At 41.4% G+C, this 23,708-nt stretch overlaps 1 protein-coding gene across 30 annotated transcripts in view; it reads left to right on the forward strand.

Annotated features, from left to right (window-relative positions):
• CELF2 (CUGBP Elav-like family member 2) overlaps positions 1-23,708 on the forward strand; it is an 823,768-nt gene that overhangs the window by 783,943 nt on the left and 16,117 nt on the right. For 22 of the 30 annotated variants that reach the window (XM_084783998.1, XM_084784009.1, XM_084784014.1 and 19 more), the window contains one exon: positions 20,503-20,622. In XM_084783998.1, the coding sequence (XP_084640124.1) occupies positions 20,503-20,622 (120 nt within the window). Of the gene's footprint in view, positions 1-20,502; positions 20,635-23,708 lie in introns of all 30 variants that reach the window. The other 8 variants (XM_084784007.1, XM_084784019.1, XM_084783996.1 and 5 more) reach the window with 1 other exon arrangement.

Raw genomic sequence — 23,708 nt, forward strand, 5'->3', positions numbered from 1 at the left:
TTCTTCTTTATTTACTTCAGTCTTCTATTTAGTTAATTAATTCTTGGGTCATTTTTTATTACCCAGTTCTGAAACTGTTTTTGAAAATTATGTTTGTTTTTCTAGAAAGAAACAAACTGTGTGTCCATCTGGTAGCAAGGTGTTAAAAGCAGTATTCTTTGTCTCCTACAATGTGTACAGATATGCTGTTTTTGTCTAGTAATGTTCAGAGCTTGGAAAACAGCATTATTTCCACCATATGTGAGCTTTTCTTAGGCATTTTCTATCTAAAATTTAATACTGCACTTACCTACTATGTTATTTTACTGGCCTCCTGTTTTCTTTCTCTCTTTTTTTCTTAAGAAAAAAATGTTTTAAAATTCTCCAAATGTTTCTGGAAGTGCAGACTCAGTCAAGTGCACACTTAAAGATAATGGATAATTTCTTTCAATAGCGTAAGACAGTTTAGAATGCCAGGAAGCCTTCCTCCCTGCGCACTGTTGGCTCCTCAGAGAGTATGCTCTTTAAATTCTTAGCAGTCCTTCTCCCTCTCTTCCCTCTCCTTGAAGCCTCACAGCTCCAGCAAAACACTGACATGACCTGCTGGAGCACCTGAGGTTAGAGCAGGTGGGCGGTGTCTTCATGTGCTGCAAACCTGTTCTACCCTCCTCAGATAGTGAGGACTCATGAGTGGGTGCTGTCTCTGGCCACATCTATGTCAGTCAGGTAGATGCATATATAACAAGATATAAAAATTGTCCTAGAGGTTGTCCTGCGGCCTTTCAGTTTGTAGGAGGCTTTGTCATCTTAAGTGTATCTGTGTGTGCATCAGAAGAGACCTGCACTCTGTGGAAAGAAGCAATTCGCAGATCTGCCAGCCGCACTTGTGACCATTTTAGTGTGTGCAAGTCCAGTGTATTCAAATGTGTTAGGCCTTACATTGCCCCACAATGCCTTGTGGGTGTACACTAAAGCCCAGAGAAACGGACAGAAGACACTTAGAGATACTATCTATCTGAAGCTACTACAGTGGTGCCTAGGCCTCAGGAAGTCCACAACTGAATGTCTCCACTGACCTGTTCTGCCTGCTACCTTCCCACTCTGTTCAGCCTAAAAGGATGCAGTGGCCGAGGCTCTCATCCGGCACGGCAGCAGCATACCTCACCAGTCTTCATCCTCATCGGTTCGCCCTTCCAATGCTTTTCCTTGCAGCTGGCCCTAGCCTGATGGAGACCCGTGTTTTCACTCTCTGTGTACTGCTTCAAGAGCCCCAATGCAACTTCCATCTCTGGCCATTTTGCACACTGTTGGTCAAACACAGTAACCCTGTTTAAAACTTTAAATTTGGATCAATGTAATCTAAGCTAAAGTAAAACAAAATCTTGAGTATGGCATCCAGGTCTAATCTAGCTGCTCTTTCCTTTCCTGCCAGAAAGGCACTGCCTCTGGGCAGCCAAACCAAGGCACATCATTTGTCATCACCAAACACACGCCTAGCTATTCTGCCCTTCCTCTTATACTCTGTCTTCCTGGGACCTTGGACTTCCTCCTCTGGCTCATTCTTGTAAAGCGTCAACTATCTCCTGCTTACAGCAGCACTTGTTCTTTCATGTGGGTGTAGAACTGGCTTTACGTTTGTTATGTTGAGACGAGATCTCACGTTGCCCTTGCTGGCCTCAAACTCCCAGAGACCCGCCTGCCTCTGCCTGTGCACTACCACGTCCACTTTAAAGTGGCTTTTTTTTCCTTTTTTTTTCCTCTGTAGTATGTGTTTTTTATTATTACTTTTCTTTTTTACATATACATTTACATCATTACACATATATACAGTCTATTCCCTACAGCAAGAAGAACCATGAAACAATCAGGAATTACATTAATGTTACATTCATAGTGTTTTGGCTATTTGTATTTGGCAACCTTGAAGAAAGCATCTTTCCTATCTTGGTGCATCTAAAATTCTTAATGTAAATCAATATCTATCATATCTCATCATTATCAACTTAAAACATCTATCTAGACCTAAAAACGTCTTAACCCCTAAACAACTAAGCATAGTTGTAAAACTAAACTATCTGGTCTTCAACCTTTGAGGAAGAATAAAATTAATTATGTGAATAAACAGGAAGTGCAGGTTAGCAGCTTCCAAAACGAGAAGATGACAGAGACAGTTTGGTGCCTAAACAGTCACCCAAAACTCTCTATAATATTGGAGCATCATCTTCAGCTTTCTGGCCCAATATATCTGACAAGACATATTTGTATTTTTTTTAAAACCACATCTTACTACTTGTGTAAATTAAACTGCAGTAAAGCTTTTTGTAATTACTAAAAATTGTTTCAAATATCTCAGCCCTTACATCAGTGTAAATGACTTCCTTATCAACTAAGCCTCCCTGCAGTATGGTTACCAGTCTAACATAAATGCTTAACTACATCTATCCCTGAGTCAATAGCAGCTCCTTCATAGGGAGCTTCTCAAGGACAGAGGAGGAGGAAGCATCCTGTGTCACACCACTTTCCTCTCTGCTGCCAAAGCGCATGCTTCATCCGTCCACTATAACACTGGCCATAGTGTTTTGTAGACAGTCATTTGAACATGTACCTTTGTGTCACACTCAAGTCGGTGCTTCTCAGCCTTCCTAATGCTGCGACCCTTTAATGCAGTTTCTCATGTGGTGACTCCCAACCATAAAATTGGTTTTGTTGCTACTTCATAAATGTAATTTTGCTACTGTTATAAATTGTAAGGTAAATATCTGATATTCAGGATCTCTGATATGCAACCCCAATGGGGTCTCAACCCGCAGATTGAGAAGCACTGTGCTAAATAGTAATATACGTTCAAAGTAGAAATACCTTTTCTGTTCATAATTCCCTTCTGCATTTTAAACATCACACCAGCTTCTAAAAGTCTATTTGTCTCTGTTTGTCTGTCTGTCTGTCTCTCTCTCTCCCCTCTGTCTGTCTCTCTCTCTTTTCTGTCTCTCTCTCTTCTCTGTCTGTCTGTCTCTCTCTCTCTCCGTGTGTGTGTGTGTGTGTGTGTGTGTGTGTGTGTCCCTTCGTTCCTCCCCCTCCCCCTCCACCTTCCCCCTCCTCCTCCCTCCCTCCCTCCCACCCACCTCTTTCTCTGTTTTTCAAGACAAGGTTTCTCTATGTAGCCCTGGCTGTCCTGGAACTTATAGACCAGGCCTCAAATTCACAGAAATCCGCCTGCCTCTGCCTAGGGTTTTTTTTTCTAATGTTTTGATTTTTTTATGTAGGTGGAATAGCCAAGGGAGAAGTCTACATTTAATGTATAATAGATAGCCATTGATTCTAGTCCAGTACAATGCAAGTATCTAATAGGACATACATGACCAGGTCAACACAAGATCTGGGCACTGAGGACTCCAAACACAGCCGTACTTTATATGTGGGTATTCACTTCTACAGGATGCTGAGACTTAATCAATGCTACCATCTTAGAACAAAGCTCTGTGGGGCAGTCTGGGTTTTTGTTTTTTAATTACAAGACCCTTTCAAAGTGTCTTATTTCACACTACAGAATGAGGGAGCACCGTTTATCAACTGAAAGCACTTCATTTTCAGAACCACCTACTCTAGACTTTTGAAAAATGACACAAATCATCCTTGGCAAGCACCCTTTAATTACACGTGTATTTCTAACTCCACGTCGCAGTGGAGTGCCTACATTGGTTAGATAAATGAGATCCATTTAGAGCTTAGGAGTACTTTTTACTTATAATGTATGTATAAAACACAACCATTTTGTTAGTTCAGTAACCTTACTCATAGAATGTCATGAATTCCCCTCATGATTATTGTTTTTCCTTGTTTATCATCACAGAAAGGAAATGAATCTCAAAGCAGTCAATTCTCCCTATGTTAACTATTATTGTATGTATTTTAGGTAAGCAGAACCCAAACAGTAAAATGAGCTGTTTATTTGCGGGGTTGAATCAGTCAGGTCCCCTCACGCCCTCTGCACTACAGAGAGGACTGACATTCACTTAACTCAATACCTCTCAGTTGTACTGACTCCTTTCTTGTAAGTTTCAACATTTTGAGCTATTCTTCTGAAAGTTTCCATGTCTGTTCTTGGTCCTGATATTATGAAACTCAATGGAGTCAAGCAGTACATTTGAGCTTTTGTAAGTAAAATGATACTAGAGTAATTATCATATCCTCACTCGCTCAGCAGATATTTGTTGAGCATCTATTGTGAACCTGGAATTCTTTTCCCCTTTATTTATTTTATGTATATGAATGTTTTGCCTGCATGTATGCATGTGCAGCACACAATTGGAGTTCTGGGTGGTTGGGGGCCACCATGTAGCACCAGGAACCAAACCTGGGTTCCCTGTAAGAGCAAGTGCTCTAAACCATTATCCTGGTAAGTGGGATTCTTTTAAGTACTTAACACGTTAGTAGATAAAGCTGGCAAAAAGGTCTTTTCTCGTGCTACCATTAACTTTTTGAGAACCATTTTTTGTAAGATTCCCCATAGTAAAATGAATTCAGCAGCCTTTAAGTATAAACTAATTTTTGTACTCTTAACAAACTTTACATAATTTTTTATACCTTATACTGAAGTTTTTTAATTGGATAGAAGGGAGTAAAGAGCCTTCTTTAGTTTTTCTTATTGTATTTAAGCTGTATGTTTTTCTATATATTGAGTGTAACCAGGGGCTCTGGGTAGTTTTGTCCTTATTTGTAGATTTGACAAGGAACAAAACTAGAAGCACAAGGATTTTGCAGTGGGAACAAGTCTGCGCCTCCTCCTGCTTGGTAGTGTCCCAATAGAAGCATCGCATGATAACCAAGGCTGTTGTGTTGTGTAGGTTTGGTTTGGTTTTTTAACATGTTAAAAGTCTAAGATTTTGAAAAACAACGGGTTAGAAATACAGTGATCTTCTAGGGAAAGGTCACCTCTTCATCAGGGGTCAGCAACTGTGGATAGGGTAAAGCATGAAATATTTCTTAACCAGACATTTTTTTAATATTGAACCTCCCTTAAATTATACTTTTCATCAAGAAAATGGTGAGTTGGGGCTGGAAAGGTTATCTCAATTGCTAACGCTGGCTGTTTTTCCAAGTTCAGTTCCTAGCACCCATGTGGCAACTAACAACCCTCTGAAACTCCAGTTCCAGGGAATTCCACACCCTCTTCTGGCTTCCACAGACACCAGGCACACACACATGGCACACCATATTTGCAAGGAAAACACTCACCCATTTATTATAATAATAATAATAATAATAATTTTTAAAGAAAATGATTGAGTAGTCAGAAATAGGCAAACCCACAGGCAGTTCTCTAATGCATTAGCATCTTCATAGGCCAGAGCGTCTGGGCTCCTGCCAGCCGAGTAACTTTGGCACAGGAGCTGGGCAACCAGTGGTTTGTGTGTTGCTCCTAACCTAGAGAAGACTAGAGCCTCTTAATCGTCCTGAACTAATTTAAAATTGAGTAGAGCTGAACAGCTAAGAAAATAGAGATGTTTATGGATCACCACAGAGCCATACTCAGACTTATGTAAGCAGATTCCACCTATGCCCCATGCTCTGCTTTTAGGGACCCATCATTCTAAGGAGAAGCTGTCCCTGTGATAGCTTTGCAAGGCTGTTGCATACTCAGTGTGTTGTTGTTTTGGGTGCATTTTTTTAAAAACTATTTACAGACATTGACTATAATTCTTTAGGTTTGCTTTTTGCTTCGTGTCACTGGATAAGTGTCAGTGATGTAATTTTTATTGTTGGTTATCACAATCCCCTATATCTATCCTTTTGTGATATGTGTGTGAACTCTGGGCTGTGTTTTCTGTCCACCATAACCACTGAATGAGATTTTTATTCTGCGAAACTATCTCTGTTGCTGTAAAATGGTTAAATGTATTAAGTATTAAGTATTAATTGCCTATGTTCTGTAAAAGATGGAACAAACAACACATGATTCCACTCCTACCTCCCTAGAATTCTATTATCTAGCATCTATTTTTTTAACACTTAAGAAACTTTTTGAACCAATGACCTCACACACGCTAGGCAAGTGCTCTACCACTGCACTATAGCCCAGCCCTAAACGTGAAGTCAGTAGTTTTCTCCCCACCTCCTACCCCAGAACTAGTAGGAACTGAACCAAGAACCTCACTCATACTCAGCAAGCAGAAACTTTTTCATTTTATGTGTGGATTAATGTCTGAACTCCTTATAAATTATGTACTACAGACACATAATGCTCCACTTGTAAAACCTAGTTAGAGAGCATTTCAACAGGTAAAGTGTGTGGTTGGTGACAGGAAGGCTTTTGTCCTGAGGAAATGAGAACTTTGATACATAAGTAAGTAAATAAATATTTAAGCCCAAACCTTAATAATTAGTAGATGTTTTGCATGTAGAAATAGCATGAGAGACATGTCAGATATGAACATGAAGGTAAAATGATCTAATCGAAGTATGAGATACATAGAAAATAATAACCAAGGAAGACCGTGAAAGCCAAAGCTTAGAGCCAGAACTTGTTGCAGCGTTGAAGAGCCATCCGTATATGCACTTCAGCCCTAAGGATGCCGTCACTAGACTTAGGTGCCAATTTGATGTGAAGGAGAAGAAAAGAAGAGATAACCCCAGAGTGTGTAGTTTTTGGCAAGCAATGGGGCAGTGTTTGTGATAGTAGAGAAGGTGTTTAAGACGAAGGAACCCTTTGTAGTGTGAGATGACTTGACTTGGCACATGTTAAATAAAGTGAGCCTCGCTGGAGTATATCAGACAAGTTGACTAGCTCATCCTCACAGCTAAAGGTCAGCTACAGGGCCAAAACTGGTAAAGTAAATCATTATAGCAGCAGCAACGAGGAAGAAATAGAGGACTATGTGTAAATCCTTAGTTTATGTGCTTAGGGGGTAGACAGATGGAGCAAGAGAGAGAAAGAAGCTCTCTGAAGATCCATTCTCAAGAAAGCCACATGGGAAGGGATTGGAAAAGGTGAGAGTGGAAAGTGGTGGCATTGACTTTGTGTGGTTGCTCATCTACGGAACAGTCGTCTATTGGTGAAGTAGAGGTCAGTTCTGGAGGCAGAGAGGAAGGGTGTTAAAAAGACTGGAATTACAGACAACTTTTTCGTGGAATTTGGAAGTATAGCTCAGCACTTAAAAGCACATCCTTCTGCAACAAAGGATTTAAGTTAGGTTCCCAACGCCCACATCAGGCCACTGACAACTCTCCAGTCCCAGGGGATCAAAATGCCACTGGGCATCTGTATTTACATGTGCATACCACAACATGCTCACAGACACAATTAAAAATATTGTTTAAAAATAATTCTTAAAAGTTTGCAAATTTTACACTGTTGCTAAGGGGAAAGTTTTTAAACAAACATTTTTATAAACTGAAGAGAAGAATCCAGAACAAAAGAGCAGAACTGGTGAATGAGAAGTGAAAACTAAAGGACTAAAATAGGAAGAGAGATTGGAGGGCTGTGACAGTCTCAGAACAGTCCCTGGAAAGTCAGTCACCACGTTGACCTCACAGATGCACCTCTCTGATAACATTCCCCAGCTCTTGCCTTTTTGTCTCTCCCAGGCACCTAGTGCACACGGTAAAATGCAGAACATCAAAGAAATGCTGAATAAGTGGATTGCAACCTTAAAACAAAGAACTGACATATGCACAGTTTTCTCTCTGGCTACCAAGAGTGCCCTTCCAAAGATCAGTGTTAGCCTGGCCATTCTGTTCAGTACTGTCAACCCAGCTAAATAGGCCTTACTTCTGGAAGCCCTCAGGGGAAGCTGACCGCAGAACCCAGGCTCACTGCTTCAGTGCAGCCACCCCAGCCAGTGTATTGGAGAAACTGCCTTGATTTGTCGACCTGATTAACATCTTTAAAATGCCTTTCCCCATTTCCAATGCCTGTTGTTAGAAACAGCACTTGAAATCCATCCCCTTTTCTGCTGGCATGCTTTCCAAAGTGATAAGTATTAGGGGAAAAAAATGCATCCATGACCAGGCATGTTGGCATAGGCTGGTACCTGGGAAGCTGAGGCAGGAGGATCACAAGTTTCAGGCCAGCCTAGTCAACTTAATAAGACCCTGTCTTAAAACAAAAATTAAAATGGCCACTGAGGCTCTTTAATAAAGCATGTGCTTAGCCTTCTGCACATGCCTAGTACTGCAGGCAGTGGGGAGTGAGGATAACTCATCCAGGATGTAAAATTGCACTGTTATCCCAGTAAGTCTGACAATGATGACTATGCATATTCTTGCCTAAATAAATCTGCTAAGCATGGATTAAAAAGAGCTTCTGAGATACAAGAAAATCTCAGCAGAGTTGGGAGTATACCAGAAGTTGAAGCAGAGGAGGGCTTGCCTCACATATAGATGAAAATCTTAAATATTCAGTCTGGAAACAAAAAAGACTCCTATTCATGGTAGAGTTTTTAAAAACAGTAAAAAAGATGTAATGGAGAAAGTGCCTTTTTTCATTAGAGAAAATGCTGACATCTTAGCAAGAGTCAATAGAGCTAATCATATAATTTTCTTAGTTGTAAAACGGAATTGTTTGACTTTCCTCATTGAAATACTGAGGTTTGATACATGTGAGTTTATATACATATATACTTATAAATGTATACTATAGGTATATATGTATACTGTAGTCATTGTTTCTAAAATAAACTTTCAAGTATTATGAGCTAACTATTTGGTATGTGAGTACAGCGCTGTTCATGGAGAACTGCTGACCAGGGTCCAGAGGAACTGCTACGCCTCTTGCCTTGGAAAAACAAACGCTTCTTCAGTCTTCCAAGGAGTGCTAGTATGTGAATGTCAGTGCTTGTGTGGCTTCACCACTGCTCCCTTTTGTGCTTCAGTGCCCAGCTGACAGAAAACTTCCCATGCTACCTAAAACTAACAGTTGGAGACTAACCTTTCCTTACCAAAGACAAAACAGTGCTACTGGGTTAAGTAGGGTGGACACCCATGTCTGGTTGGGATTTATTTTCAAGGACCAGGCACTGAGGCCTGTCCAGAGTCTTTTTTTTTTCTTTCTTTCTTTCTTTCTTTCTTCTCTTTTCCTTTTTCAGTCCAGGCAACACACTAGTGTATGCTCTGTGGTGGCTACTTGCAGAGAAGAAGCTTTGCTGACACACACTCTGACACAGACAAGCCCACATCTCTATTTTCCAAATGGAGGGCAGTATGACGTGAACTTCTGAGATTCTGATATCCAAGGAAAATACATGTTATAGCATAGATTTTGGCCATCCTCTATCTGGGAAAACTGTCCCTTTCTACCATGAGGAAGGCCAGACATTAGGTATGAAGGTAATAAAAGCAGATGACAGGGGCCTTCTTTCCCCAGACTGTTTTTCCAAAAGCCACAACCTGGTCATATCATATTTTATAAGGGCAAAAAGTCTTCATGGTCATCTATCCAGACACCTCGTTTATAAACCTGACAAGGAGCCGGAGGCTAAAGCATAGTTTGTCTGAAGGGGAGAATGTTTTATCAGCAGGTGTTGAGACAGTTATTTCTACAACACTATCAAAGACTTGAAAGCAAGAGTTCCTGGGAAATAAGGCCTCTATTTCTGGATCTTTGTATTTTCCTCTTCTCACCCCTGTCAGTAGTTGCCAACATCATTTTCAGTCTGTATCTATAACCATTTGTAAAAGCATGTGTCTGTCTGGGACAGCTTTGAGGGGCAATGTACTTCTTTACAGACAGGATTTCATTATGTATCTGTCTCTGGCTAGCTTGGAACACTATTAAACCAAGTTGGCTTGAACTCACAGAGACCCAACTGCCACTGCCTCTGCCCCCTGCCCCCTGCCCCCTGCCCCTGCCCCCTGCCCATCCCTATCTCTGCTTCCCAGTTCTTGGCATGTGTCATGCCCTACCATAGATGGCTTAGTACGTTTATTTTGATAAATCATGAGCAAACTATTATTTAAGTGTCAGAGTTCTCTTTTCTCTACTCTATTCGTTTGTTTTTGTTTTTGTTTGTAAGACAGGGTTTCTCTGTGTAGCCTTGGCTGTTCTGGACACGTTTGTAGACTAGGCTAGCCTTGAACTTACAGAGATCTGCCTGCCTCTGCCTCCTTGAGTGCTGGGATTACAGGTGTGTACCCAGGTTCCACTCTATTCTTAGCAGATCCATGTGTGGTAAAATCATATAAATTGACTCTTTCAAACTCCAGGCCTCAAAGGCCATTTTCATGTATATCTTCATGGGTCTGGAGAAGATACCAAAAATAATACATGGTTTATTGACAATTATCATAGTAGATTTCTTCCAGATAAACTAGTGAGAGTTCCAAAAGCATTTAAGAAATGAAAATTAATGTTACTAAATCAGTGAGACTACTTTGCATTTTTAAAGTATGATATTTGTCCACATCAGTTTCTCATCATCCATTTGACTCTCGTGGAATAAAAAAAAAAATTGAAAAATAAATTAAGTCACAATCTAGTCTCTGGTTTTCTGGAGAATCCCTCTGTCCTAGTGCTGTACCAAACCATATAGATCTTCCTGCTGAATGGGCAGCGTAAGAGTCATCAGTATACTGAGTAAAGCATGTGCTGCCACAGATTGTCAAGTAGTGAGAGGACACCAACTCAAAACCTTTTGTGCTGTTGTAGCATGGTCTCCTTTTCCTTCCATCACCCCTTTTCTCTCTCTCTTCCCAAAACTCTTTTCAGAAATAAGTTAAAATAAAAGGTATGAGAGGATACACTCTATATTAATGCCCTAGGGTTGTGACTAGCTAATAATGATAGCACCTGTGTCATTGCATCATTATTCTGCCCCTCGCTTTGTTTTCCTGCACTGTTGGAGTACAGCATCCAAGCTGATCGGAGACAAGACAGCAACCACAGGCTCCCTCCCGTGTCTTACATTTAGTAGATATTTTCTCTGTGTTCACAATTGTTTTGTTTCCTAAACCACAAAAACACAGTGTTTTCATTATCTAATTATTTTGTGGAAAGTGGTTAATGAATGCACTGAAGGCAATTCTTGTTCTTTTCTATCATTGCTGTTTTATGTAGCTTAAAAGAAAACTCTTGCTGCCTGGAAAGTGTAGGAAAGAGGTCAGTATAGGAAAATGTAGTTTTTCCCTATGAAGACTGTATAGAGTTGTGCTGGCTATGACCTGCAAATACACAGGTAAAGGGATTTCCTGATGTAGAGAACACTCTCCAGTACAGAAGTGGCAGGTGTGAAAGATCAGCAAACCCTAGTGGGCACTCTCTACCTTCCATGCCACAGCAGACTCTTTAGGAGGAGGAAGCAGAGACCATTCCTAGCAGTCAGCAGTCAGCCTTCCCCAAACAGGAATGCCATACATAGTCTACTTTCCCTAGAGGATAAGAAAGCAACAGGGAAGTGTCTTAGTGGGAGGGCAAGTGAAGTCAAAAATGGCCTTGGATTTGGGCCTCACATCTCCTGATTATGCAAGCTGAGGGTAGACATCTACTCATTTTCTCTCAAGAATTGTGTCAGAGAAGTGCAAGTGCCTCTAGCCATATTCTGGTGACACAGGGGCACCATCTAGTTTCATCAGTTTTATTTTTAAGCACCTTTACTTTCCTTAGCATACAGCAGAGAGAAACAGTTTGGTATCTTCCACTGAGCCACAGCTTCTGGAGCGCATCAGTAATGCTGTGACCCAAAGAGAAATGAGCGCCCTTGCCTGTCTAAGGCCTGCTGTAAAAAAAGCTGGATAAGGACAGCCAATCCCCTGCCTCAGCCTTCCATTCATTCAGGTAGCAGATGCTTACTTAGAACCTACTGTGTCATCATGCTTGGGGTTCTGAGAAATCAAAACAGGCAAAAATACCTGTTCTTTAAAATGTTTGCCTTCTGGTAAGATTTGTTAATATTTAAAACAGGACCATACCTGTTACAGTTTTTTTAACTCTTCGTTTTCCCTGAGTCCCAGCTGTTCTCCTTTCCTGTCATAAACCAGACCTGACCTCTCTCCTAAACCTTTACTTTCTTATGACTCTAATTAAATTTTATACCAAGACAGTTCTACAGGAAATTGATAGAATTATGTCAGACATCCCTGGGACACTGTTCCCCAATCACTCATGCACAGGAAGTGTGAAGACGGCTTTCTGAAATCAGATTTCTAAGAGCCCCTCCCCCATAACCATAGTGTTTGTAGTAGATATAAGTGAGCCCCAAGAATCTCCTGATTCTGATGTGGGATGTCCAAACTACCTCTTCAAAACAAAACAACAACAACACTTTATCACAAAGCGCATATATGTTTACAGCTGTTTCCAAACAAACAGAGCGCACCTTTGGCTAGATAGCCCAAAGAGCATCTCAGCATCACTGACTTCTGGGTTTAAGCCACAAAAGTCTGACTCTTATGGTTGTTCACTTGGAATTGGAGTGGCATGTGCTAGTAAATATCTCTTGGACAGAAGATGGAAACTACAAATAGGGCAAGCATGATGAGCCATAAAGGTACATTGAGAGCTGAGCATTTTACATCTTCATTTATGTTGTGGGAAGTTAAACTGAAAACTTGACTAAAGCTGTTTCTTGAACTATGAGAACTCTTCCTTATTAGAGTACTCATTTTGGAGATGACAGCCATGTTTGGAACTAGAAATAGATAGATAGATAGATAGATAGATAGATAGATAGATAGATAGATAGATAGATAGATTTTTTAAAAGCTAATTGAAGGGATTCCTGAGGCTACCAAGGCTAGCTCTAAGGTTTGCTGCAAGCCCTTCATATAAACTATCCATGTCTCTGCATTCATATTTTTACAATTAAGAGCAACACGTCTCTGGGACAGCCACACTCAGTTAGAAGACATGGATTCTCAGATAACTCTCCTTCATATTAACCTGAAATCTATCACTTTGTAACTTTCAGCCACTGATCCTAATTTTGATCTCTCAAACTCTTTACAAAGAATACCTTTTTGATGTCAGAACCTAAGATTGTTTCATCTCTTGGTTTTCTCTTTGTGAACTAAATATTACATTTTAAACTTTCTTTCCTTAACTTTTGTATCTGATCATTCTCCTGGATGTTCTCAAAAATGCACGCACGCACATGCACACACACACATATACACACATACACACACATACACACACATATACACATACACACACATACATACACACACATGCACACATGCACACATACACACACACTTGGGGGAGTGGCTTCTTTCTGAATGACTAGCTTAGCAGTAAGAGTTCATCATTGTTCATCCAGTTACTAAGGAGTGGGGAAGCACTGAATCTTCAAATGTTGCAGAATGATGCAGTGGTGATAAATTTTTCTTAAGAACAGAATGGTCAAAGATTTCCCAACAAATTCACCTCTTGCTATATAGCAAACACCAGTGCCATCTCATCTGATTTCATGCCCACCAAGAGATAAATTATATTACTTATTCCTTGGGAATTAGTGATAAGCCTCAATTAAACTGAGACTGCCTAACATCTCAGATTAGAACCAACAGAATCAGAAACATTAAAGGCAGATCTAGAAGCTAAAGCAAATTCATTGCCTCCATAAGTAAATCTCTGCAGTACCCACAAATTCAATCCAACACACAAAGTAGGATCCATCATTTACAGTGCCTAGCACCAAGTATACACTCAAAAGGCATTAGCTGCCATCATTATGAGTGTCATTACTGGTGAAAGTGAGTTTTCTATTTCTGTTACTATTTACCACAAGTGTAGTTGCTTCAAAAACATCATTTTAAAGTTCTACAGATAAATTATCCAGCACAATCAGTGGGCTGACATCAGAGTGTCATGAGTCAGTCGCATTCCTTCAAAGGTGCTAGAGGCGCTTTCCCTTCTCCAGCTTCTCGCTGCTGATCTGATTTCCTTCTTGGGCTCTGTCTCCATCTTCAGAGCCAGGGACTTTGTGCCACATCCTTCTCATGCTGCCATATTCCTGGAGTTTTCTCTTCCAGTTCTCACTTCCACCTCTATGGGAAAGTATCCCCATCTCAGTGTCAGCCAACTAGCAACCTTAATTCCATCATTAGTCTTGATTGTGTGTAGCCTAGCATATTCACAGATTCTCAGAGTTAAAGCTCGGGCATGTCAGGAGAGAGCATTGTTCTGCCCGCCTTTTTCTTGAAACATAGTTCATCTAGAACTGAAGCTTATTTGCCTCTGCAGGATAGGAGAATACGCAGCAAGGCCTTGTCAAAGCATCATAGCATCGTGTTTCATGAAGGTCAGTGTCCTCATGCAGATCATCGTCAGTGAGTGCATGATCCTGCCAGTCTCTCTACATTCCAAGAAATCACCCCTCTCCCCCAAAGCAAAGTGAAAATGATGATGGGAAGAAAATGTATGGTCCCTTCATCTCTGGAAAACTAGGAAAAGTAAAAAAGGCCATTTATTTCTGGCACAAATCACCTCTGAAAGAAAACAAATAACTTCTTTATTCCTGAGCTTGGAACTCAGACCAATGTGGTAAACACATGTTCTGCCCTGTTCTACACCCCAGCCCCAGATGAGATTTTCTTAACAAGGATGAATCGTCCTACCTTAATATGTGTGCTGCTAAAAGAAAAATCCCTGTTTATATCTGCATGAAAAAGTCACGTGGCCTTTCTGTGGAGCCTGTTCACAGCTGGAATTCTAGCTGCCATCTGTACACTTCATGTACTAGGTCAGTCCATTCAACACCTTAATCTATGCTTTCTCGTCTTTAAAGGAAAGGAAACAACTTCTGACTAGTTTGTAAATTGCCTTAAAGGATCCACCTGCAGTGAAAGAATGTCTGAGAGACTTGTTACTCATTAGTGTTGACAACTAGAGAGTAGAAACCAGGCCTGTCACTGGTTGAGTACCATGGTAGACAGCAGTTCTTTTAGGGGATCTGCTAACACTAGTTTTTTCTGTATCATCAAGGCTGACTGTGACCCACAGTTTCCATCTAAGGCAATAAAATTCTGGATATATTGTTTACCCAGGACAAACTGTAAAGACAAGCCATCATGTTTCCTCCGTCAGGATTGGCATTGGGGATTTCTCAGTGTGGAGTTTTTACAGTAAGGAACAAATTAATCAGATGAGCAAAGAACTGTTGTGACCATATCAAAGTAAACATGTCCTTACGTCCCTTGACTCCCTCACTTCCTGCATTTTCTACTGCCATATACACAGTTTTCACAAAAGGGCACATGCTGATAAAGACAAGACTTTTGTCTCCTACCTTTCGTTGTCTTCTCTTGTTATCCAGCTCGTCCATAGCTATAGGCTGGCGGGTAGGATATGACCCGCGGTAAAGCAGTCTTCAAATGCCATGTGTGAGAGTCATTCCTGTCACCACAGAAGCAGGTGCAGCAAACATTGCTAGCCCGTGTCATGCTTCCTTAACATTGCTCTGCAACCTCCTCCAAGAGGCATCCTGGAAAATGAGCCAACATCTATACGATACACCTTTCTTGAGGTGTTCTTTTTGCATTTTGCAAATAGTTTCAGTGAGAAAGTAACAGATGTGGCTCCCAGTGGAGGCTGAAGAGAATTTTGGTGGACAGAATGCAGTTGCCTGAGACAGCCCATTGCCAGTTTGCCAACCCTGAAACAGGAAAATACGTGGGTTGGTGGCATTTAATTTGTTTCCGTGTTGCCTTGAGAACCTTTTTTCTCTATTGTGCATCTGCTGAACAGTTAGTGTTTAAGTGCTTGTCTGAGATTGGCTCTGTGACAAATCTCAATTTTAACAGATTGTTAAATTTTAAATGGTTCTTAAAGGCAACTTCATATGCAATAGAAAGATCTCTTTGCAACTAAGACTAAAGTTAGGGCAAAATTTTAAAGTATTAGCCAATGACACAGCGTCCTCTCACTGGGGTCCTCTCACTTGAAGGCACTTCATAAGTTAACTTCTCACAGTTCATACTTAATTCACTCTGTACCTGTTCTTTGCATTCGTCTCCTAGGATTTCCAAAAGGCAAGCAAACAAGCAAAAAACAAAAATAAATAGTAGAATAAGAAGGAAGACACTGTATCCAATCTGCTTACCGTAGTCAGTCCCAAGCACTTTTAAACTAAGTAGAAAAATAAGGTGTCAACAGACCTATGATTTGCACCATGTTTCTTTATCGCTCATGACAGAATGGTCCTGTGGTTCCAAGGCTCTCCCGTCACCCTGTGTCTTCCCCAAACCCAGGCTTGATACTGGAGGGCCTCTCCTCTCAAACTCACCTCTCAGACCTAAAGGACCCCAGGAGTCATGGAACCTGCCAGTTCCAATGTCATTTTCTCTCTTGTCATTTAGTGAAACTCTGAGATGAGGGAAGCTGTTGCTGAGTCTGCTCCCTGTCTCACACTCCTCTGTATTTGAGCACAGGCAGATAGTGGCGAGCAGCTTCTAGCAGCACATTTGTCAGATGACGAAGGGCCTAGATTTCTGACCATCCACATTTTCTCCAAGTTTGTTCTTCTGATAGGTACTGTACATTAGCACTGGAGTTACTGTGTTGACTACATTCATCAAGACACATTCCTTGTAATTGTCTTTGCTGCTGCTGAAATACAAGTTTTGTGAAAATATATGAAACTCCTTTACAATGCAAGAGGTTAGTATTTCTCTTCAGAGTTATTCTATATTAGTCTCCCATTAGTCTAGCCAATGTAGTGCCTTACAGTTGCTGTTGACAGGATATATATTTTCTATCCTTTCACAGACGTATGGATCTACTTCTGAAAGTACGTGTTCAGTCGGAACTATACTTCAGAGTTTGAGCCGAGCTAGTGATATTTGGGTTCAGTATTTCCTACGTGAGCAGTAACAGTGACCACATTGCCAGTCAGCCACATAGTCACAGGGAGAAACATCAGCCTCTAGCTGTGCTGCTAAACCAGGATGTTCAGTTGGGTGGTGTACCAAATATATTTTCAATTTAACATAGTTTCTGTTTTGAATGGGTTCATTGTTATGTTCAACTTCAACGAGCATCTGTATTTTCAAGTTATTTATGCCTCTGGATCTTAAGTGTGTCTCCTTATTTAGCATGGGTAAATCTCCGCAGGGGATTTTGGTTAAGCACAGTCTGGTCATGCCTACCTTTCAGTTAAAACTTTTACAATTAAGGTTGAATTTGAGCATGTCCTTTTACTTTTTCTTTTTTGTCACATGCCTATTTGTTTCTCCAGTCTTCTTTTACAGTTTTATTTTACATTGATTATTTACTAATACAACATTCTAATTGCTTTAGTGATTTGCTGGTTATTATCAAGTATATTATATTTCTTATACTATATACCTAATCATACAGTTATGTACATTTTAGCCAACTTATTTTAGTTAAGAGGAAAAAAATTAAACTTAAGTTACAATTAAGTAATTACTTTCAGTGTGTGTGTGTGTGTGTGTGTGTGTGTGTGTGTGTGTGTGTGTGTGTGTGTTTTGATACTTAAGATCTCATTATAAACCTAAGGAATTTGATTATTTCTTATGAGACAGATCTGATGTCTATGAAGTACTTTTTGTTGTTTGATCTGGGAATTCTTTCTCCATTTTTTGGAAGATAATTTTTGCTGGATTTAATTTTAGTTGGCACTTTGGTTTGGGCTTTGGCTTTTCTGTCATTGAGTATATCCTGTTGTAAATGCATTGATTCTGCCAAGAAGTCAACTGTGACTCTTACTTGAATCCCCTTGTCTAATGATCTTTTTCTTTGGTGCTTTCAGAATTTCCTCTGTCTTTGACCCTCAGTATTTGCACTCATCTATCTGGATACGGGTCCTCTGTGACATAGGACTTTATCATGCTTAAAATTGGTTCATTTTCTCGGATGTGTCAATGTCTGTCATCAGATTTTGGAAACTATTAGCGATCTGGCTTTGGAGTATTTTTCTAGTGTCTGCTATCACCTTTCGTCTTCCATTGTGTACATGTTAGTGTGTTCAACAGTGTACCATATTCTTATGATGCTGTGTTCACTTCTTTTTCTCTCTGTTCTTCAGAATGTATGGATTTTGAGATAGTTTCGCGTTCATTCATTCTTATACCAGTTTATATCTGCTCTTGAGCCCTATGGTGAAATAATTTAGGCAGCTCCTTATTTTTCAACCGTAGAATTCCCCCCCCCCTTTTTTTTTTTTACATTCTTTGTCTTCTTGCTGATATTTTTTGATGATGAAGCATTGGCATACCTTTCATCATTCTTTAATCAGGATTTCCTTTAGTTGAGTATTTTTCTAGTATCTTCCTTAATTTCTTCACCTGCTAAGTCTTAATATCTGGCCCCTGTTGTCTGTTCTTTTGCTATGTATGGATCACATCTTATTTCTTGGCTTGTATTGTGATGTTTTCTTAACAGTCAGGCATTTTAGATAAATACTAGAGCAAATCTGGATCCTGGTTCTCCTCATTCACTCCCAGAGTGTGAGTATATTTACTTAGCAACTTAGCAAGATAAGGGTAGTAAAGACTGTTGCTCTGCCATGCTGTCCTGCTATCACTTCTCAAAAGGCCTTGGCTCTGAGTGACAGCTTCGGTCTTTCTTTCGTTCTTTCTTTAACTTGCTTTCTTCCTTTCTTTCTTTTCTTCAGCTTGCTTGCTTTCTTCCTTCTTTCCTTTCTTGTCCTCCTTTTCCTTAGTTTTCCCCCCCCCAACCTCCTCCCCTACTCTTCCCCCGACTCTCTCCTATTGCCTCTTTGCTTGGTGTGTTAGTTTCCTAGCTAAGGTATCTCTCCATTGTCATCACACCCAGTGTTATTAGCCTTAGCAAATTTATAGTTTTGGGGGAGGGGTGTTTGTTTGTTTTATTGTTGTTGTTTGGGGGATTTGGTTGGATGGTTTTTGTTTTGTGCTTTTTGTTGTTTTTGTTTTGTTTTGTTTTGTTTTGCTCATAGCTTCTGAAGTCTGATCTGATTAAAGCCAAGCCCTAATAGGGGTAATCTTTGAACTAGTCCTTGAGGCATACACTGGCCCCAGGAAGACACTCCTTAACTGTCTCTTCACCTGCTTCATTGGCTATGAATTATCAGCCTACTCTAAGATTGCTTACCAACAAAACTTTTGGTCCTAGTAGCACTTTTGGCTTAAATTTTCCCATCTCTGTTTGAAATAAATATATCCCCTTTAGAAGAACCTGTGTTCTTACCGCCTGAATCACACTCCAGACAGAAATTCTGTGTCATTGCTTCAAAGCCAGTATAGGAACAATGGCTTGCTTTTCTTTGAATGACACCTCTGCTCTTCAGAAGGATTTCTGTGCAAGGGTCATAGGTTGCACTCTTCCTGACTTCCCTTTTCTAGCACAGCCTTCTAGCTTGTAACTGGTGGTGCAAAGGTAAATGGAGCCAATATTCTCCTAGCAAGCTGTTTAGGGGAAAAGCCCTACATTCTTCATGGCTTAGAGTATAACTTGTGCAATACAGAACAGAAAGGAAGAGCATGGGGGTAATTAGAAATGGTGGAGTCTTTTCTTCCCTGGAAAAACCATAGTCCTAGCTTTGGAGCAGAGAGGAAGGCAGCCCTGCTTTCTCATCGCAGTTAAACTCATCTTCATGGGTGTGGTACTGGGACAGGTGGCACTAGGGAAGGGAGCCTGTTGTAGGCTATCACCTAAATGCCACAGGTCCTCCTAATTCTTACAGTGGTTTATATATTTTCCTAGGGAGGAGGAAATAGATTTCTTCTTTTGTTAGGACAATTTCTAGAGGGAGTTTCTTGCATTTTATAATTTTCACCAGTTATGTCTACTTCACAGAGAAGATTCACAGATATCCTTTTAGGTCTTCACTTGTCACTAAAACTGATGTTTCACCCCTAATGTTTATTCCTGGTTTATAATTTAAATATCCATCACGAATAGTTTTTCTACCTTATTCACTAGTACAGTCTTAAAGCTTTTACATGTAGACTAGCATCAGATAGAGAAATATGCCAAATATGCATAATTTAGGTGAGCTAGGTTATCAAAGAGAATTGCCACTGAAAGATAAAAAAAAGCTAGCATGTATAGTAAGATACTATTTGTATTCTAATCATGTCAATAAGTAGTAAGTTAGTATAGAAAGTTTAGAGATGAGTGGTTAAATAAATAAAAGTACATTCGGGATACAACTAAAAGTTTTGTGAGCAAAATAGTTCAACATACAAATTTGAGAGTCTCCTACAGTGGGACTAAGAGAAGATAATCTAGACTTGCAGGGTTGCCATTCACAATTTTTTCTCAGAAAACAGCAAGGAACATACTCATTGCGCTGGCAAAACAAATAGAGGTGGGCTGTTGCAAGGTGGGAACTGAAATCAAGGCCTTGCTCAATGAATCAGACACCACTGAGCTACGACCTCGCCCACCATGTGATCTCTTCCGTTACAAGCTCTTAAGTGCCAATGAGCCGACAAGTCCAGCCCCATTTGTCTTTTATAGAAAAGCTTTAAGGAAAAAGAACCACAGGTCTGTGGTGTCTAAGGGACTCCCATCTGGCCTGTTAGTGACAGCGGGTTTCTTTCCATTCCAATCAGCTCTTATCTTGTGCTTTCTCTCTTTTTCAGTGGCTGCTTCAACCCCTAATTCTACTGCTGGTGCAGCCATGAATTCCTTGACCTCTCTTGGGACTCTGCAAGGATTGGCTGGAGCCACTGTTGGACTGAATAATATTAATGCACTAGCAGGTACCATAAACAGTGAGTATTTGCTGCTCTGGTGGACAGCCTTCCCCTAAATTCTCCAGAAATGGTCAGTCAGAATTGACCAGAAGGATATAAAACGGGAGAACTAAAACTTGGGATGGAGGAGCACATGGTTCAACAGTCAAAAGCCACCACCACCCCCAATTTTATCTCAAAACAAACCAATCACATCCCACCCCTTGTTTCTTTCCAGTGTGTGGTATAAGTTCAAATCCTTAGATTGCTGTGCTTGCCCGTTTGGTTTTGGTTTTCTCAGCCCTACTGCAAGGCAGGGTGTTAAAATAGCAAAGTTAATGGAGTAGAAGTTAGGAAACCTATGCCCGTCTCTGCCGCCAGTCAACCGTAAGAGCGCGGGCAAATCACAGCTCCCTCTCTGGCCTACAGTCTCCGTTGGAAAATTGAAAATTCTGGGTCAAATGATATTAAAGGTGCCCTGCAGCTTGAAAAATCAAAGATTCCAGACAAGTATAGGAGCTAAAAACCTAGTCCTTGGAAAGCCAGAGATGAAACTGAGTGGCGAGGAGATTCTGCTCGAAAGGGAACTGTCTTCGTTAAGTGCCTAGGGATGTGGGCGCCTCTGCAAGAGAGACCGCTATGACAGGCAACACAGGCTTTGGGCAAAAAGCTTATCAAATTATACTTGATTCTGAAGCAAACTCCCTCATTGAAAAAGGACGTTAGCCTCTGCCCCACACAGCTAACTGCTAAGTTACTCACATGCATGTGGGAATAGTACCCAGGCCCGAAGATTAGTCACACTAGAAGGTCAAGTATGGGCTTCTGCACTAGGAAAACTGAGCCTCAGCCACAAAGAGGACAGCTGATTTGCCTGTCTGCCTATGTGGTCACCCTAGTTGTCCAGGAGGTCCAAGACATTCAATAGAGTTTCTGCATTGTGGACCTAGTTGTCTGCCAGATGGCCCTGGTTAAATATTTAATAAGAGGGTCCTGGGTGTTTACCTCACTTTAAGCCGTGAGTCAGTAAGTAGTTAATTGCTTTACTAGGTGATCAGTACCATAATTATTTTAAAGCAGAAATCCTAATTTATATTTAAAAGTTCAAAAAGTAATAGTTTGAAAAAGAAATGAGATCAGCAAGGATGGCTTGGTGCAGGTGAGGGTGCTTGCTGCGTAGCAAGAAGCACTGAGTTCAACCCAGTGGGACCCACCTGGTAGGAGAGAACACACTTGTACAAGTTGTTCCTGGACCTCCACAAGGGTCCCCTCCCCAACACACAATAAATAAATAAATAAATAAATGTAGCAAAAGAGTTTAAAGAGTCTAAAATGTATCCACATAAAGGTTAACTTTTAAAAACCTGTTAAGAAAATAAACAACAACAATAACAAAAATGAGTTTTGTCTGACCCTAATGTTTCCTTCCATATGTGATAGCTCCTAATTAGAATACAGTCAGTACATGGCTTGGTAAACTTGTGACAGCCAGAATGTTTTATTCCAGTTAAAACTGCCTCCAGCTTTTACATTTTCCAGCAGCCACCTAGGAACCTGGAGGCCTGAGTCCTGTTTCTGGTCAGCTCCTCTTTTTGACCCTGCCCTGCAGCAGTGCAGCCCCCTCGCCCTTCACCCGGGTCTGACCCTGTCCTGCAGCAGTGCAGCCCCCTCGCCCTTCACCCGGGTCTGACCCTGTCCTGCAGCAGTGCAGCCCCCTCGCCCTTCACCCGGGTCTGACCCTGCCCTGCAGCAGTGCAGCCCCCTCGCCCTTCACCCGGGTCTGACCCTGCCCTGCAGCAGTGCAGCCCCCTCGCCCTTCACCCGGGTCTGACCCTGCCCTGCAGCAGTGCAGCCCCCTCGCCCTTCACCCGGGTCTGACCCTGCCCTGCAGCAGTGCAGCCCCCTCGCCCTTCACCCGGGTCTGACCCTGCCCTGCAGCAGTGCAGCCCCCTCGCCCTTCACCTGGGTCTGACCCTGCCCTGCAGCAGTGCAGCCCCCTCGCCCTTCACCTGGGTCTGACCCTGCCCTGCAGCAGTGCAGCCCCCTCGCCCTTCACCTGGGTCTGACCCTGCCCTGCAGCAGTGCAGCCCCCTCGCCCTTCACCTGGGTCTGACCCTGTCCTGCAGCAGTGCAGCCCCCTCGCCTTCACCGGGTTCGGGATGTGTATGTGCATACATCCCTCATGCTGCTTCTCTTGCCCCAGGACCTAGTTCCCCTCAAACAAGGACTTTGATTTGATCGCCCGCCTGTCCTTGGTCTGCAGAGTAACAGGCCAGTGGGAATGGTTGTCCTCCTCAGCACGTGCTCATGACTGCTGTGTGTCCTCTCGTCTGTGTCCTGTGCCTCTGCACCTGCTTTGTTTTGTGTTGCTGGGCTTTTCCCATCTTTATTGTGAGGACCCAAGGGGAACTTTGTTGAACAATGAGAAACCACAGCTAGTTCTTGTGTGGGGTCGTACGTTACGCAGTTTGCTCTGGCAAGGACAACAGTTTCAAATTAAGTTGCTTCTTTTCATTCTTTGTAAGTGGGTTGGTAGAAATATGCACAGTTCATGACAAGTTAAGAAAGAATGTTCTTAATTTCATATATCCCTACCTACCAGTCAGTTTGAACCAGGAAGAAAATGTTTAATTATACAGAAATGGAAATATGTTCCTTCTTGATTGCTAAGTGTTACTAGTGCAAACATTTTCTAAAACCCCAGCAACTCAGAGGGAGTATATACTCTTTGTCTCAGATTCAGTATTAAGGGAAACCCTTTCAGGGGGGAATATCTTCTTGGTTCATTCTTCCTCAAAAGAAATGGCATCACCTGTTGCAGGTAAATGTTTTCTAGACAGTCAGCTCTCAAAACAGCTAATGGCAGCTGACATACTGTTTGCTTGCTGGCTGTGTCCCAGCAATGCCTAGTGTATGGCACTATGGCCTGCAATGAGGAGAGGATTACGGTTTTCTGAACAGAGCCAACTATTTTCCATGAGCAAACAGCCAGAAGGAAAATACGTAGATGACACATCTTAGCTGGTGTTCTCCCCTGCTAGAAGGCCAGCGCCTCTCTGAAAGGGCTCACGGATAAGTGCTAGGTTACATTGTTTGAAAAGCCTTTCCTTTCT

This window comes from Acomys minous (genome assembly GCF_964271855.1).
Source record: "Acomys minous genome assembly, chromosome: 5".
NCBI classification, from domain to species: Eukaryota; Metazoa; Chordata; class Mammalia; order Rodentia; family Muridae; genus Acomys; species Acomys minous.